The following is a 16,384-nucleotide window of genomic DNA, read 5'->3' as shown; positions in this document are numbered from 1 at the left end:
CCTCATTGTGGACAAAGAACCCAGTATCTGGGGCAGAAGGCAGGGTCATACCAGGAGAAGAGTCAGGAAAGGAAAGTTGTTGCCAGAGCCCACATAAGGGTCTTAAATTCTATACTAAGGAGATTCAACTCTCCCCTATAGACAACAGGAGACTAAGATTTTATAAGCTGGGAAGGAGTATGATTTGATTCAACAAAGATTTATGAAATGTTGTACTTAGGTACTAACGTGGTCATAAAGTTGAGTTAAACGTAGTCTCTGCTCTTTAGACAAGTATACAAATGAGAGTACAAGATGGAATAAAAAGTGAGTGAAACCCAAGATATGGAAAGGGTTATAGAGATCCAAAGGAGAACCCATCTGCTTGATGGAGGGGATGTAGAAATATTTCCTGGAGAGGGAATGTTTTAAAGGGGATCTAAAGAATGGGTACTTTATGAACATAGAATTCACTCAACAGCCAATAAACCTGTAAAAGTTGTTCAACTTCCCTACTAATCAGGGAAATGCATGTTAAAACCACAATGAAATGTTATTTCATACCCATCAGATTGCAAAAATTCAAAAGTCTGACAAAACTAAGGATTGACAAGAAAGAATAGTAATGGAAATATTTATATACTTCTGGTGAGAATGGAAATTAGTACGACCACTTTGGAGAATAATTTGGCAATATCTAGCTAAAGATGCACTCACTCTGTGACTTCAGAATTTCACTTCTAGGTATGTATACCCAGAGAAACTCCTACCCATGTACACAAAGAGACGTACCAAAATACACAGAAATACCTGTGACAGCAAAAACCAGAAATGACCTAATAGCTATCATCAGGAAAACAGATGAATTGTGCTGTGATTATACACTGAATATTAAAGCAAGGAAATTAAGTATATGTACCAACATGAATGAATCTCACAAACATAATATTTGGGGTGGTACAGGATACTTACCTTGATACTCATTCATATACAATATAAACAAGTTTATGCAAAATAATATTATACATTGCTTAGGGATCTATATCAATATCTCCATACAAATATATACAGAGAGACAGAGAGCATAAATAAATATAAAGGCATAAGAGTGAGAAATACCAAATTCAGGAGAGTGAAATATGGGTTGGAGAAGGGCTATATTTGGGGAGGGGTTCACAGGAAACTTTAGTGTATTGGTGTAAACTTTAAGTGTAAAATCATTTTTCTTTCTTTCCTTCTTTTTTGAAATTTCTTAAGCTGCATGGTAGGTACATGGTTGCTCTTGCTCTACTCTTTATACCTTTTGTATATCTTTTTTTTTTCTGGCCACACCACATGGCATGTGGGAACCTAATTCCCCGACCAGGGATTGAACCCTGGCCCATGACAGTGAAAGTGCTGAGTCCTGACCACTGGACCACCAGGGAATTCCCCCTTTTGTATATCTTACATATTGAATTTTAAAAAAAATAAGTGAATACTTGTTTAGTCTGAAAAATTGAGGCAGCATGTCATTCTAGAGAGAAGCATGTTCTGGAGAGGGCAGGCTACATTCAGGGAACAAAGTGTCACCGTTCTGTTTGGCAGAATAAAGGGTATTTTATGGAATAAGCACAGAAACTTGCATTTATATTTATATAACATCCTGCAGCATATAAATCATTTTCACATACACCAGCTCATTTAATTATCAACTTGAAGAAAAGTATTCTCATTTTATAGATGGGGAAACAGGCTCAGAAAGGTTATGTGATATGTTTGTGAATATCTTTGTTAGAGAAAAAGTTTAAAAGGATGTACAATAAACAGTAGTGATTATCTCTGGAAGGTGGGGCAATAGGTGATTTTACCTTTCTTGTTTGCTTAATTATATTTTCTGATATTTCTAAAATGAACATGTGTAATTTATGAAGTAAAAAAGTAATAAAGCAGGGAGGGGAAGGGAAGGGAGCAGGAAAAAAGTAACTTCCTCAAATAGTGGAGTTCTTTGATTCTGATCCTATACCCTAAATACAAGAATGACAAACAACAGAAGAAATAAAGAAGCTAACATAGGAAAAAATGTTCAACTTCACTGATAAAGAAATGTACATTAAAACATGATGTAAGAATCATGTCTATTAAATTAGCAAAAATGTTTTTTGAGGATGAGGGTGTGGTGAAACTGGTAGTCATTTATTGCTGGTAGCATTGTAAACTGGTACAATTCACTCGGAAGATGATTTGGCAGCAAGCAACGAGAGCTGTAAAATGTTCACACCCTGTGGAAATAATCTAAAACGTGGAAACATTTTTTTCTGAGAGAAAAAAAAAAGGATGTTCGCAAGAGCATTATTAATATAGCAGGGCATCCTCCATTCAGACAGTGGTATGAATTTGGCTATTTATAGGAGAGTGGGCTTGTAATCTTCTGAACGGTCGTTTGCACTAATTGATATACATAAAGGGAGGGTTTGTTTTTTAGCTGAAGGGAAAGTGAGAAAGTGTGAGTGTGTGATTGAGAAAAAATGGAGGAGATTGGCCTGGTGTTTGTTCAGACCCAGGCATTTTGGATGGTCTTTTTTTATTTTTTTCTCTCTTCTTTCTTAGTGTAACTCAACTCTATGGGGTTTAAGTGGAAAAGGTCAGGGACTTCCCTGGTGGTCCAGTGGTTGAGACTCTGTGCTCCCAATGCAGGGGGTCCAAGTTCAATCCCTGGTCAGGGAACTAGATCCCACATGCCGCAACTAAAGATCCCGCAGGGCCGCACATGGCAATTAAGACCTGGCGCAGCCAAATAAATAAATAAATAAATTTTTTTTTTAAAAAAAGTGGAAAAGGTCAGTCTCTGGAAGACTGTTCTGTTTTCCTATTTGCTTTTTTCTTGTGAAATATCTTGTAAATAAAAAGTATATAAATAATGCATATTAAAGAATTATAATAAAAAGAAACTCTATGCTCAGCACCCAACTTAAGAAATAGAAACTTAGCATCCTTCTTCACCATTCTAGTTAACCTCTACCCTGAATTTTATATTAATAAATCCTTTTCTTTTCATTACAGTTTGTGTGTCCTTATTACTTAAGCAATATAGTATTTAGTTTTGCCTATTTTAGTCTTTGTTGTATTTTGACATTTACTGTATGTATTTTCTGTGTCTTATTTTTTGTGCTTAATATTGAGTTATTGAGGTGTATCTGTGTTAATGCTTATAACTGTAGCTTGTTCATTTGTCCTGATGTATTCAACATTTCCACTGTTTGAATTTACCAAATTTGCGGGAGGTGGGGCCACTAAATCTGCATTTTAAACAAGCACCCCCGAGTAGGACTAATGCAGGTAGTTTTGAGAAATATTCTTAGAGGATAAGTCCAAGCTGTTACTTTTTATTCTTTCAGCTCTCTAACTTTACCTTTTAATTTCATTTAAACTGCTTGTCTCTGCTTTTCCAAAAATTTTTTCCCATCTTTCTTCACCTAGGTAATTCTTATTCTTCAAGTTTCCTCATTAACCTATAAACTCCTCCAAGGCAAAGATTATCATCATTATCATTGTTGTCATTGACATTTATAGAGCAGATACAATGTACCAGGTACTATGCAAAGAGTTTTCCTTGTATCATCTCATTAATCCTCATCCAACCCCATAAAGAAGGTACTGAGCTTATCCCCATTTTACAGATAAGGAAGTAAGTGTCAAAGGGAGTAAGTAACTTGCCCAAGTACAACAGCTTTTTAAATGTGGACCTCTTTCACTGTTTTGTCTTTGTACTTCCAGTGTCTGGTGTAGGACTTGGTACATAGCACTCAATAAATGTTTTTCAAGCTGAACTGAAGGGAAAAATCAAAGAGAAGAGGTGGAAAACCATGCCTTTAGTTCAGATACTGGAGTGCGGATGGAAAAGAGGAGCTAGGAACAAGATTTGGGATGCCAGATTATCACAGAGTTGAAATCCGGGGAGTGAGGTTGTGGGAAGGAATGAGGAAAAGACAAGGCATTTCCATTTTTTTACTTTGGGCGCTTCTGTAGTTTTTGGAAATTTTTACAGAAAGCACGTGGTGCTTTTACAATTAAGGGGGTGGGGGCAGTGTGGAGGCAAAAGCTACGTGACTTGGCACCAGCAAAATACAGGAAACGGGGAAAGCGAAATCTAAGCCAGAGGCACGCTGGAGGTGGGAAGCCTGATTAAAAGAGCCTAAACATGACAGCCCTGAGAATATAATATATATTAATATTAATGGAAGTTTGACAAAAAGGGGAGGGAAGGAATGTGACACTAGGGTTTAGGAAGAATTCTTTTGAGGTAGAAAGGTTTATTGATCTTGGCTTTTTGTTCTGTATCTCCCAGTGCCTGCCACAGTGCTTGGTGATAACATTCATTTATTGGAGACTCACTATGGGCCAGACACTAAGCTCTTTATGTCATGGATTGAAGCAATGTCTTTAATTTTTCTCTCTTGAATATGACTTACACATGGCTGCCAAATCAAACTTCCTCAAATGCTGACCATGCTTCTCCTCTATTGGAAAACCATCAATGACAGACACTCCATTCCCCAGAGGATAATATCCAAACTCAGTTTGGCAACTAAGAGCCTTCTTGGTGTGACCCTCACTCACCTGTCCCGCTTTGTCTCACACTCCTGCTTTTCTAGCACAAGTTCCTTGCCTGTGAGCATGCCTTCATTAATTCATCCAATGAACATTTACTGAGAACCTACTACATAGCAGGCACTGTTTTAGGTGTCAGGGAAAGAATGGCAAATAGGAGAAATGGCTCCCTCCCCCCAGTGAAGTTTACCAAAACAAATAAGTAAACAAGAAAAGATCAGGAAGGTGTAAAGGCTTTGATGAAAATAAAAGAGGATAAGGGCTTCCCTGGTGGTGCAGTGGTTGAGAGTCCGCCTGCCGATGCAGGGGACACGGGTTCGTGTCCCGGTCCGGGAAGATCCCACATGCCGCAGAGCGGCTGGGCCCGTGAGCCGTGGCCGCTGAGCCTGCGCGTCCAGAGCCTGTGCTCCGCAACGGGAGAGGCCACAACAGTGAGAGGCCTGCGTATTGCAAAATAAATAAATAAATAATACATACATACATACATACATAAATACATAAAAACAAAAATATAAAATCAAATCAAACCTGCGACCTCAGTTGGGAGGCCACTGCAGGAATTCAGATGAGAGATGGTGGTCCCCTGGGACTAGAGCTTGGTGGTGGAGATGGGACGGCTGACAGATGGGGTTGAGAGGAATCTGGGAGGTAAAGCTGATAGGGCTTGGTGATGACATGGATTCTGAAGTGATGGAGAGAGGAGGTGTGGAGAATGTGCAAGAAACCCAGTCATAGGGTAGAAACAAAGGGAACTATGAAAAGTCAGTCATCTTGACTCTTGCCAATACCATTTAAGTATTCCCTGCTCACGGCTGGGGGGCGCAGGGTAGGGGGCAGGTAGCAGAGCCGCAAAGCAAGTCATGCATCGCCCCTCAAGAGCTCACATCTTATAAGGTAGACACATCTGTACAATATGAGAAACAGGGTGAAAGAAAAAGAACATTTACGTTATAAGCCAGTGAGCTGTCTGTTAAATACTACTAGGAAGTCAGCATAGGAGGGGCCGGAGCCTGGGGAGGGCCGAGGAGTGGGAGAGACAGAGGGAGCCAGGCTACCGACGACCTGCTTTTATCCCCTCAGAGCTTGAAGGTGCCCGTGTGGAAGCGCTTGCTCTCGACATGGACGATCCTAGGGTCTGTGAGAGCCCCAAATTTGTAAAGTGTTAGAGACAAAGATGTTTCTTCTGATTTCTCAGATAGACTGAAGCCTAGAGTGATCAACTGACCTGTCCAAAACCAGTTGGCTAGTAAATAACCTCACCAAAACCAGAGGCTGGCTCTTCAGACCCTTGGTTCTGTGCTGCTTCCACACCCTGCCTCCTAAATCTAGGGTTGCTCACAGACCATGAGCACACATCACATTCCTAGCTGGGGTGAGGGTTATGCCTGCTTGTGCTAATAATGCAGCTTTTGTGTCCCTCCACGTCCTCTAACTGACTCCTTCTTGCAGGACACTCTTCTAGGACATTTCACATTAATCCAGTGCCAGATTCTCAGAATGTCCGAACTTTCTCATTCCCTGTTGTACCCCCGCCCCAGGCCGAAACACTTCCTCCCCTGGAGAGATGGTACCCCTGGATTTCACATGAATTACCCCGTACCTCTGCCTGCCAGCTTTTTTCCTTACCTTCTGATCTGATTGTTATACATTATTGCTGTTATTATTTAACATACTGATCATATTTGATTTAGAACAATGCTTGGGTAGATAAGATAAATGAAGAGGGTATACTCTCATATTACCATGAAAGGGACGTAAAACCATTCCCAGCTAATGGGAATGTAATTTCCTCTCCTGTTTTCAGGCCTGGATACTATCGGGAAATATTAATTGGCAACTTAGCAAGTCCATCCCTGAGGAATCACTCAAGTATTTAGTGAGCTCTTTAGCACACTGCTTTCTGGCGAACCTAGACAAACTGGAGAGGAGTAGGCAGGAGAAAAACATCAAAGGCCATGAGAAAAGTTATTCTGAGTTGTATGCATGTATAAATGTCCTGTCAGAGAAGAGTCTCTCACTGGAAGGGGCTCCGAAATCTAAGGCATGGAGGCCAAAATTTATATAGTGATATTAAAAAAAAAATCAAAGGAGTCCTAATCAAGCAGCTGTTGTGCTGTTCCTATACAAACTGTACCTCAGGGAAACCAAATAGTTGATTAGGGGTAGTTCTCTTTATAGAAGTATTTCAGCTAATAAATGAAGAAGGAGTGACGGATTTAAAATATCATTTGGCAAACCGAAGTGAAATCAGGGCTTATCCATGGTTGCTAACATCACAAGAAAAGAGACAGAAAAACGAAAACAAAAACAAAACACCAGGTACCTCTTGATAGAAGTTACATAAGATCACTATGGAGTATTCTTGCCCCCCCTCTCCCAAATCTGAACCTGATCATGTTTACAGATCCAACTACCAATATTAGGAAAGCAGAGGATAGAGGAGCGTGTTAAAGGACCCCCATAGGATGGAATTAGCCAAATACATACCTGTGGGAGACAGTTAAAGGACAAGGTTTTTTTTCAACAAATGAAATACAAGAAAAAGTGAGAGAGAGAGAGAAGAGGGAGGATTTTGTAAGGAATATATCAACCAATTGAATGTAGAGACCTTATTTGGTCTCTAAAAAATAAAAACAGGGAATTCCCTGGTGGTCCAGTGGTTAGGACTTGGCACTTTCACTGCAGTGGCCCAGGTTCAATTCCTGGTCGGGGAACTGAGATCCCGCAAACCATGCGGCAAGGCCAAAAATAAACAAATAAATAAATAAATAAAACACAAGATAATTAGGGAAACGTGAACATTGACTGGAGTATTTGATGATTACAAAATCACTGTTAATTTTTGGTAGGAGCAATAATAGTACTGTGTCTACATTCAGTAGAAGAGGTATCTTTTAAAGCAGTGGTTCTCAACCTTGGGTATGCATTATAATCACCTGGAGGGCTTATTAAGACACATATTGCTGGACCCCACCCCTAGAGTTTCCAGTTCAGTAGGTCTGGGGTGGGGACTTAGAATTTGCATTTCTAACAAGTTCCCAGGTGATGATAATGCTACTGGTCTGGGCTCACATTTTAAGAATTTACAGCTCTGGATTAACCAGATTTTTTTTTTTTTTTTGCGGTACGTGGGCCTCTCACCGTTGTGGCCTCTCCCGTTGAGGAGCACAGGCTCCAGACGCGCAGGTTCAGCGGCCATGGCTCACGGGCCCAGCCACTCCGCGGCATGTGGGATCTTCCCGGACCGGGGCACGAACCTGCGTCCCCTACATCGGCAGGCGGACTCCCAACCACTGCACCACCAGGGAAGCCCCAGATTTTTTTTTTCTGATAATTACCTATTAAAGAAAGAGTTTAGGTTATCAGCTGAGTTCTATCCCCGCATGAGTTACAGCACTCAGGTGGCACTCCATATAATGGAAGAGAACTAGTGTTCCAAGGCATCTGTATTAATTTAGTCTGTATTGACACAGGAAAGCTTGAAAGAAAACACCTTCAGTCCCCCACTCTTCTCTCTGGAGTGTTCAACACCCAACTCCCTCCTTACCCACTTATATCTGCCATGAGGATCGAGGACCCCAGCACAGGACCCTATAAAGCTCTCAGGCACGTAGGCTACATCCCTCCATCATTTCCAAATTCAGAGTGGTTTGATGTATATAATATGGGTCCTCCAGGCCTGTGGTGTCTCAGAGACACTCTAACAAATCCCAGAGCTGGTCTGTTCCATGTTGTTGAAGAGGAGACCTGCAGAGATATCCTGGCTCTTCCGTTAGTTCATCACGTGACCCGTAATGAGTCACATAATGAGTTGAGCATTTGAAGGCCTTAGGTTTTCAATAGGTAAAAAAAGAAGTCCCTCAATATGAAAGTGGGACACCTTTGGAAACATTAGCCACAGCTCCTTGGAAGAAAAGACACTGGCAACAATACCATAACATTAAACTTTACAGGTATTACACTTTATAGTTTAACAACAAAGTGCTTGCGTGTGTGTGCATGTGCGTGTATATGTATCAGATCCTCACAATAACCTTGTGAGGTAAGTAGGGTAGGGCCTGAGAGAAGGGGAAAATCTGGCCAAATTAGGTGTCAAGGGGCCAAGACACAAACACCTCACCTTCTCAACGAAGTCGGTGTGCCTTCCAACACACTGCCTTCCCTCCATTTCTTCAATTAAATAGAGGAGTATACCAGTGCATAAAATGAATGACCCTAAAAGGATCAGAGACTTGCGTTAACTTACAACTAAAGGGCCAGTGACCCAGCAAATTACAAAACAAGGGTTACATACTTCAGCTAAATGCCCCGGGAAGGATCCCTGCAATATCATTTAACATTCTCAGCAACTTTGCTTCCAGAATTTTACAGTCCTCATCCAGGTTCCTCTGGACTGTTCATCACAGGATATTTTCTATGCCACAGATGGCAGCAAACTTCCAGGGGGAGTACCTCATACACAGCTGTACAAAGAGCTTCTAAAATTCTTCTAGTCTCCAAGTCACAAGACTGCAGACATCCTCTATGATAATTCTGCCTTGTCATGGCAATGAGACATCTGGTGACTGCATAGCACTGGATTAGGAGAGTGTTTTCTGTTTTATTAAATCTATGTGTTCACACCCTGAATCTTCTAGTTCCAGTCTAATTTCTTGCAAGTTCTGGGCTTGTGGGGCTGCAATAATAAATTCCTCATTGAGTAATAAGGCTGATAAAAGCAAGCAACCCTGTACTGAGTGTCTTTTAAAGGCCAGGCATTGTATCAAGGGCTTTGTATAAGATATCAAATATGAATCATTAATGATGAGAATGTGACTACATTTATCTCACTTCTCTTTTAGTAACCAGGCATCAAGCATTAAACTCACATTCTTCTGTCTAAGAGTCAGTCAAAAACACTGAAGGAACGCCTTTTGTGTTCAGAACATTAATTGGACCCTGTAGGTTTATCCTCGCCATTAAAGCACGGAAAAAGAGAACAGATCAGGGCCCGACTTGAGCCGCCGACACCCAGTTTCAGGTTTTCTCTATTTGGAGCGCTTAAAGATAATAGCAATGGAAATTTGAAAGGGAGAAGAACCATTAAAGACTATCTCCTAGATCAAATGGGTGTTCTGATGGCATAAAAGGTGTGCCTTCTGTCGGAAGCTCTTGTCACATTTACTACAGTGAAACGGTTTTTCTCCCGTATGTGTTCTCTGGTGTGTGAGAAAATGGGAACGCTGATTGAAGGTTTTGCCACACTCAGGACAGCGATAGGGTCTGTCTCCTAAGTGGATTCGTTGATGGGTAATGAAGTGGGAGCTCTGATTGAAGCTCTTCCCACACTCGCCACATTTATAGGGTCTTTCTCCTGTGTGGATCCGTTGGTGCTTGATGAGGGCAGAGCTGTCGGCAAATCCTTTCCCACAACTGTCACACTGAAAAGGCCTCTCACCTGTGTGTGTCCTCTGGTGCGTGACCAGATGCGAGCTCTGACTGAAACTTTTGTGGCAGTAAGGACAACTGAACGGCCTTTCTCCTGAGTGAGTGCTCATGTGAGCCACAAAATGGGAACTATCTCTAAAGCCCTTCCCGCACTCCGGGCACTTAAAGGGCCGTTCTCCTGTGTGGGTTCTCTGGTGCTTAATCAAATCCGAGCTCTGGCTGAAACTCTCCCCACAGTCATTACACCTGTAAGGCTTCACTCCTGTGTGGGTCCTCTGGTGGGTGATGAAATTGGAGCTGCGACTAAAGCTTTTATGACACTCGAGGCACGTGTAGGGCTTCTCTCCTGTGTGGGTTCTTTGGTGCATTATGAGGTGTGGTTTCCGTCCGAAAGTCTTCCCACACTCTGGGCACTCATGGGGTCTCTCACCTGTGTGGGTTCTCTGATGTTTGATGAGGGTTGAGCTGTCGCTGAATTTTTTCTCACATCCATGGCATTGGTAGGGTTTCTCCCCTGTGTGTGTTCTGTGGTGGGTGACAAGGTCTGAACTCTGTTTGAAGCCTTTCCCACACTCCATGCATTTATAAGGCCTCTCACCGGTATGGGTTCTTAGGTGTCTTATGAGATAGGAACTCTGGTTAAAGCTTTTTCCACATTCTGCACACATCGGCTTCTTTCCTATATATCCTTCCAGGAGCTTGTTTAATTCCTTCTCCTGTGAAAAGGGCTCCTGCTGGCCCTTTCCTAGAAGGGTTCCATGCTGCCCTTCTAATTCAAGACCCCTCTCCCAGTTTCCTCCCCAACGAGGAGTATGAGAAATATCTTTCTTGGCCCTTTCTGAGGATGTTCCACATTGTTCTGCTGTTTCAGAAATGTCCTGATTGAGTTTTACCACCTGATTCTTAAAGTCTGAAAAATTAACAGAAGTAACAGAGAATAAAGTTATCACTTATCAGGAAAGATCATCAGAAAGCAAGAAAGATAAAAATTAGTGTTTTTGCAACAGACCACATTTAGTTTGACTACTCTCGTTTTCACTTTGTGAAAAGTTTATTGAAGATCATTGAGCTTACAGAAAACATGAATTCCTAATCCCTTTTTATTTTAAGATGGTCAGGTGAATCTTGAGGGGACCTTCATATCAAGAGTATACCATATATTGTCAAAATTGGGCAACTCCTTTCAAAGATGTTAGAGTCTAGACAAAAGTGAAATGTTTACTTAAAATGAAGACTTTATCTGGTCAATGACTGATTGCCCAGGAAGTCAAATTTAACCTTCTAATAGTAAGAACAAAAGTCTAGGGCAGCATTCCAAATTCCTCATTTAAACAAGGGCTGAAACGCTAGATTTCTGCCCACTGGGTAACACATCTCACCTGTGTGACTTTCCCTCAGGATCTTCCTAGTCTCAAAATTTTGGAGTGGTAGGACCCATGGCTCTTCCTTCTGCTCTAGCTGGGAGATTGCACTTGGTCTAGAAATCCTATAAGGAAGGTGAACACAGGATGTTAATGTGAGCCATCACACAAGGCCTGAGCAAAATGCAATCCCCCCTTCTTCCCTAGGTGGAGTAGAACACCCCAGGAAACTCTAATGTGTGTTAAGTCTCTTTAAAAGGGCAGCCATGATGAAGTGATAAAAAAGGGTGCTCTCCCCAAGAGGCTGAGAAAAAGCTCTTTTCCTCCCGTTAAAAAAAAAATCAGACTTGGGTGATAGAAATTCTAGAATAAGCACAATAACTCATCTCTCAAGGCACAAGGCTAAACCCATGTGGAGATATAATTTTGTTTTGTTTTGTTTTTTGCGGTACGCGGGCCTCTCACTGATGTGGCTGCTCCCGTTGTGGAGCACAGGCTCCGGACGCGCAGGCTCAGCGGCCATGGCTCACGGGCCCAGCCGCTCCGCGGCATGTGGGATCCTCCCGGACCGGGACGCGAACCTGTGTCCCCTGCATCGGCAGGCGGACTTTCAACCACCGCGCCACCAGGGAAGCCCATGTGGAGATATAATTTTATCAAAACAAAGCTGCCATGACCTCCCCCTTAGAAAGAATCAAGGAAGTTAACTATAACTATAATGTTTACTTTTTATTTTTTATTTATTTATTTTAAAAATATTTATTTATTTTTGGCTGCGTTGGGTCTTTTTTGCTGCGCGCAGGCTTTCTCTAGCTGCGGTGCGCGGGCTTCTCATTGTGGTAGCTTCTCTTGTTGTGGAGCACAGGCTCTAGGCATGTGGGCTTCAATAGTTGTGGCTTGCGGGCTTAGTTGCTCTGCCGCATGTGAGATCTTCCCAGACCAGGGCATGAACCCGTGTCCCCTGTATTGGCAGGCGGATTCTTAACCACTGCGCCACCAGGTAAGCCCCATGTTTACTTTTTAAATTTTCCCAGAAGGGCAGCAGTCGGTATTGCCATGAGAAAAAGACAAACACTTGTAAGAAAAAAACAAAACAAAAACAAAAAAATGGACAAAGAACATGAATAGGCAATTCAGAAAAGAAAAAAATACAAGCAGCTTATAAGTATATGGAAAACTTTTAACCTCAACATTAACCAAAGAAATTCAAATTAAAACAATGATACACTTAGGCAATATAGTGTAGAGGTAAAGAGTGCAAACTCAGGAGTCATGTTGCCTGAATTTGAATCCTAACTCTGCCTCTTACTAGCTGTGTGACCTCAGGAAAGTTACTTAAACTCTCTGTGTCTCAGTGTCTTCATCTATAAATTAGGGATAATGATAAAACCCACCTTACAGAGTTGTCGTGAGGATTAAGTGATTAAGTCCTCAGTAAATGTTAGCTATCACTATTATTTTATCCAGACTCTTAGATTATGATACCTACCATGATAGAATATGAAGAAATGGACACTTTCATACAATGCTAACAGAAATAAATAGCTTGGTTCAATCTTTTTGGAAGGCATTTTTCAAAAACACCAAATACCTTAGAAATCTATTCTCAAACCCAGCAATTCTAATTCTGGGAATTCTAAGGAAATGAAAAAAAGTAAAACAAAAAAAAAAAAAGGAAAAGAAAGAAAGTTGTGCAAAAGATATATTAGCTAATTATTAACTCATTACGCTTCAATAAACAATACTTTCAAAAAGACAATTAGCTAAGAGATCATCATCACAATATAGCTGAAAATTTGAAATAACCTAAATGTCCCTCAACGAAGAAATAATTACATTTGATTGAGCCATATGAAATTGGCAGTTTATAGGTAAAAAGTGGTCAAAAAATGCTCACATATATGGTTCAATTTAATGTAATTGCTGTATTCCATAAAACAAAATACTAAGTGGTTATTTTAAGTAATGTACAGATATTTATTGTCAAAATATATTCACAATACAATGTGTAAGAAAGTAAGATTTACAACTGAATATTCAGTATGATCCCAATGTTTTTCTTTTCTTTTTTTTTTTTTTAATTGTATATACGCTTAGGAAAATGGCTGGAAGGATCGTAACTCTTCAGCAGTGGGATGGATGACTTTTGTTTTCATTTTGCTTGCCTTTTTTTTGTGAGTACATATCACTTGTGTATTAGATATGAAGTAAAGCAGGGAGAAGGCATTGCCATGGTATTTTTTTCCCCCTTTTTTTGTTTTTTTTTGGCCACACGGTGCAGTGTGCAGGATCTTAGTTCCCTAACCAGGGATTGAACCGGCGCCCCCTGCAGTGGGAGCGTGGAGTCTTATCCCCTGGACGGCCAGGGAAGTCCTGCCACAGTATTTTAGAAAGAGCACTGGAGGGTTTTTTTTTTTTTAAGTGACAGGAAAAAAGCCATGGGGAGAGCTCCCCCTTTTCCACAAAGACCTGGGTTGAACTCTCACCTCTGCCACTTAACTTTTTGAGTCTCAGGATCCTGAGCTGGAAAAGGGGGATGAAAATACATCAAAGAGTTATGGTGAGATATCAGTAAGACAATAAATATCAAATAAATCTGCAAACTACTAAGTGCCATAAAAATGGAAGTCGTTCTTTTTCTGCCAGGGAAGTAACAATTACTCTCACAGAGATCTGAAGCTCTAAGAGACCAACAACCCTAGAGACCACTCAGATCTGGGCCCTCTCAAAATATCTAAGATAAAGGAGAGTAGCATCCTTACCCTTTGAGAGCCCATTCTTCTAACTGTGCTGGGTGGTATCCCTGAAGAGGACTCTCTAAGCAGTGTCCAGGTAATGCACTCATCCCTGAAGTCCCCAGCCACATCATCAGTTCCTACAGCAAGAGACCTCAGTATGCATCAAGAGCTCTTTAGATATTCTCACCATTGTCTCAAAACCAAAATACAGCCACTACGGCCCCAACTGACCAGAATAGATAGCTCTGAGGTAAATGCTGTCAACCACAGAAGGGATGCTTTTCTTATTCTGTTTTAACATAACCTTTCCTTTGGCCAACTTTCTCATCACAAAATGAGTCCTGGACCTCCCAAACACATCTGCAGAACCCTCAGTCTTTTGGAGACATTAACTTTTTGAGGAACAAATTGTCCATGATGGACAAGATAAACAGAGGAGAGAGTGCACAGGTATAACTCGATTTCTGGAAAGCTTTGGATTCTCTCCAACTACATTTTCCTCAGCTAGGTAGGAAATTGCGGACTTCATTAGACTCATATTAGTTATGAGAATAGCTGACTTTTCCTGGCTTGTAGATTTAGTGTCAACTTCAAGGGACAAACTATGCAGAAGCCCAAAAGGAACTGCCCTAGGTATCATTCTATTTCAAGGTTTAATGCAGTCAGAAATGGGACTTAAAAAGACATGGATTTTAAAAAACAACATGGATAAGCTGTAAAATTAAGTGAAATTCAATGGCGATAAGCACAAAACAAAATGCTTGGGGGCTGAAAACAATCATTAACACATTAATAAAATTAACATCACTATCATGAAAAAATTATTTGGGGGGAGATGGTCAGGTTACTGGATGGATCAGTAATTTATTCAATAATTAATATTCTGTTAGGCATTAGGAGTCACAAAGTAATATAGGATAATGTTTGTTTTTTTGTTTGTTTTCCCCCTTGAAGAGTTTCCACTCAAAACAAATATTGTCAGTCAGCTGATTGAACAGATGAACCTTCTACAAAGAATTCTGCATTTCAGTGGAGGATGGATCATACCGGGGTGAGGAACTTTTACTCTTTCACATCTTTTGTCTCACCAATCAGAGCACCTGTGCACTACTAGAATACACACACTTTTCATGGAAACATTTATGCATTCACACATATTGCTATCGGTCACTTATAAAGTACTGGGTTTTTAGGAGCCTAAAAGCTGTGGGAATACATTTCATCTCTCTGGTTTAAAACCTTAACAAACAAAAATAATGTCATTAGGAAGTGAAAACTGTAATGAGTTTTGAGCATACATTTTATTTCTCCATTCATTACAAAACCCAACAGCAGGGCCCACCTGCAGGAGACAGCGGGATGGAGAGTTCTCAGCCAAGGTTAGAGAAGCCCTGTTTCCCACCCGGTCTCCTGCCACCCGGTCTCCTGCACCCCCGTACAGGTGACCTCAAAGGCCCTAGACCGCTGAGGTGCTGTGACTAAGTGCCATTGTGAGAAGCACTAGTTTGTTCACTGGGTTTATTAATAGGAACATGACCGCACCGGTAGGGCCAACACCCATTCTCCTCCCTCGCGGTGCTGTAGGCCCTAATCTAGGTGCAGCGGTCAAAGGGTCGCAAAGCTAAACTGAAACCAGAGGACTACCACCGAGGAGCAAAAAAATTAAGAGGATGAGCTATCCTGACGCCGGCAGAGAAAAGCGCAGCTACCTCTCCCCACTCCTCAGCAAGACCCGCGGGCTCGGAAAGGCGAGCGCGAGGACCCGGCAGAGACAACGCCGGGGCGGCGAGCGAGCCCCATCCACGCCCCTCAGCAGCGCCCGGGCTGCAGCCGCAGTCTCCTTCCCCGGATCACTCACCGCCCCGGGGCCCAGCCCGGGATGGAGCACGAAGTGAGAGTCCTCCACCGCCGAGCCGCACCCGGCCCGCAACGCCGTGGCAGTCCCGCCCAGAACCCGACTGGGATTCGTGACAGGGCTGTGGGGACACAGGTGGGACTCTGGACAAGACAGCCAGCAGCCGGAAAATACCGCCCCCGTCCTCTTGCCATTGGTTTCTCAGTTTCTGGCACGAGAATTCTGCCCCGTCCATAGGCTGATAGAACTTTCAATCACCGCGGAGCCTTTTGGGAAATGTAGTCCTGAGCAAGACCTCAAAGGACTGGGAGTCCCGGGATGCCCAGTTCCGAGCGGTGACAAGGGCTAAACCCAGTTCACCCGAGCTACCCGACCGCTGGAACCGCCTCTTCAGAGCTGAGAAGAGGATCCAAAGACTGTACACCCAAAGATGG

At 42.0% G+C, this 16,384-nt stretch overlaps 1 protein-coding gene and 1 non-coding gene across 3 annotated transcripts; one reads left to right on the top strand and one right to left on the bottom strand.

Moving 5' to 3' along the window:
* The first annotated feature begins 7,211 nt into the window (after positions 1–7,211).
* On the top strand, positions 7,212–7,283 carry TRNAE-UUC. Its single transcript has one exon. It is a non-coding gene; the product is annotated as a tRNA-Glu (tRNA).
* A 1,210-nt stretch (positions 7,284–8,493) lies between these two features.
* ZNF774 (zinc finger protein 774) lies at positions 8,494–16,114 on the bottom strand. 2 transcript variants are annotated; one of them, XM_029236243.1, is made up of 4 exons: positions 15,805–16,075; positions 14,120–14,232; positions 11,376–11,482; positions 8,494–10,906 (listed from the first exon to the last, which is right to left on the bottom strand). In XM_029236243.1, the coding sequence occupies exons 2-4, from the start codon at positions 14,224–14,226 to the stop codon at positions 9,666–9,668; spliced, it is 1,455 nt and encodes a 484-aa protein (XP_029092076.1). In that variant the 5' UTR covers positions 14,227–14,232; positions 15,805–16,075; the 3' UTR covers positions 8,494–9,665. The 2 variants fall into 2 exon arrangements, with proteins under 2 accessions (XP_029092076.1, XP_029092075.1); XM_029236242.1 differs by having other exon boundaries at positions 9,469–10,906; positions 15,954–16,114.
* Between the last annotated feature and the right edge of the window lie 270 nt (positions 16,115–16,384).

This window comes from Monodon monoceros, unplaced genomic scaffold (genome assembly GCF_005190385.1).
Source record: "Monodon monoceros isolate NGI ecotype Baffin Bay Population unplaced genomic scaffold, NGI_Narwhal_1 Super_Scaffold_21, whole genome shotgun sequence".
Classification (NCBI taxonomy): Eukaryota; Metazoa; Chordata; class Mammalia; order Artiodactyla; family Monodontidae; genus Monodon; species Monodon monoceros.
This window is presented reverse-complemented; position numbering and strand designations above follow the sequence as displayed.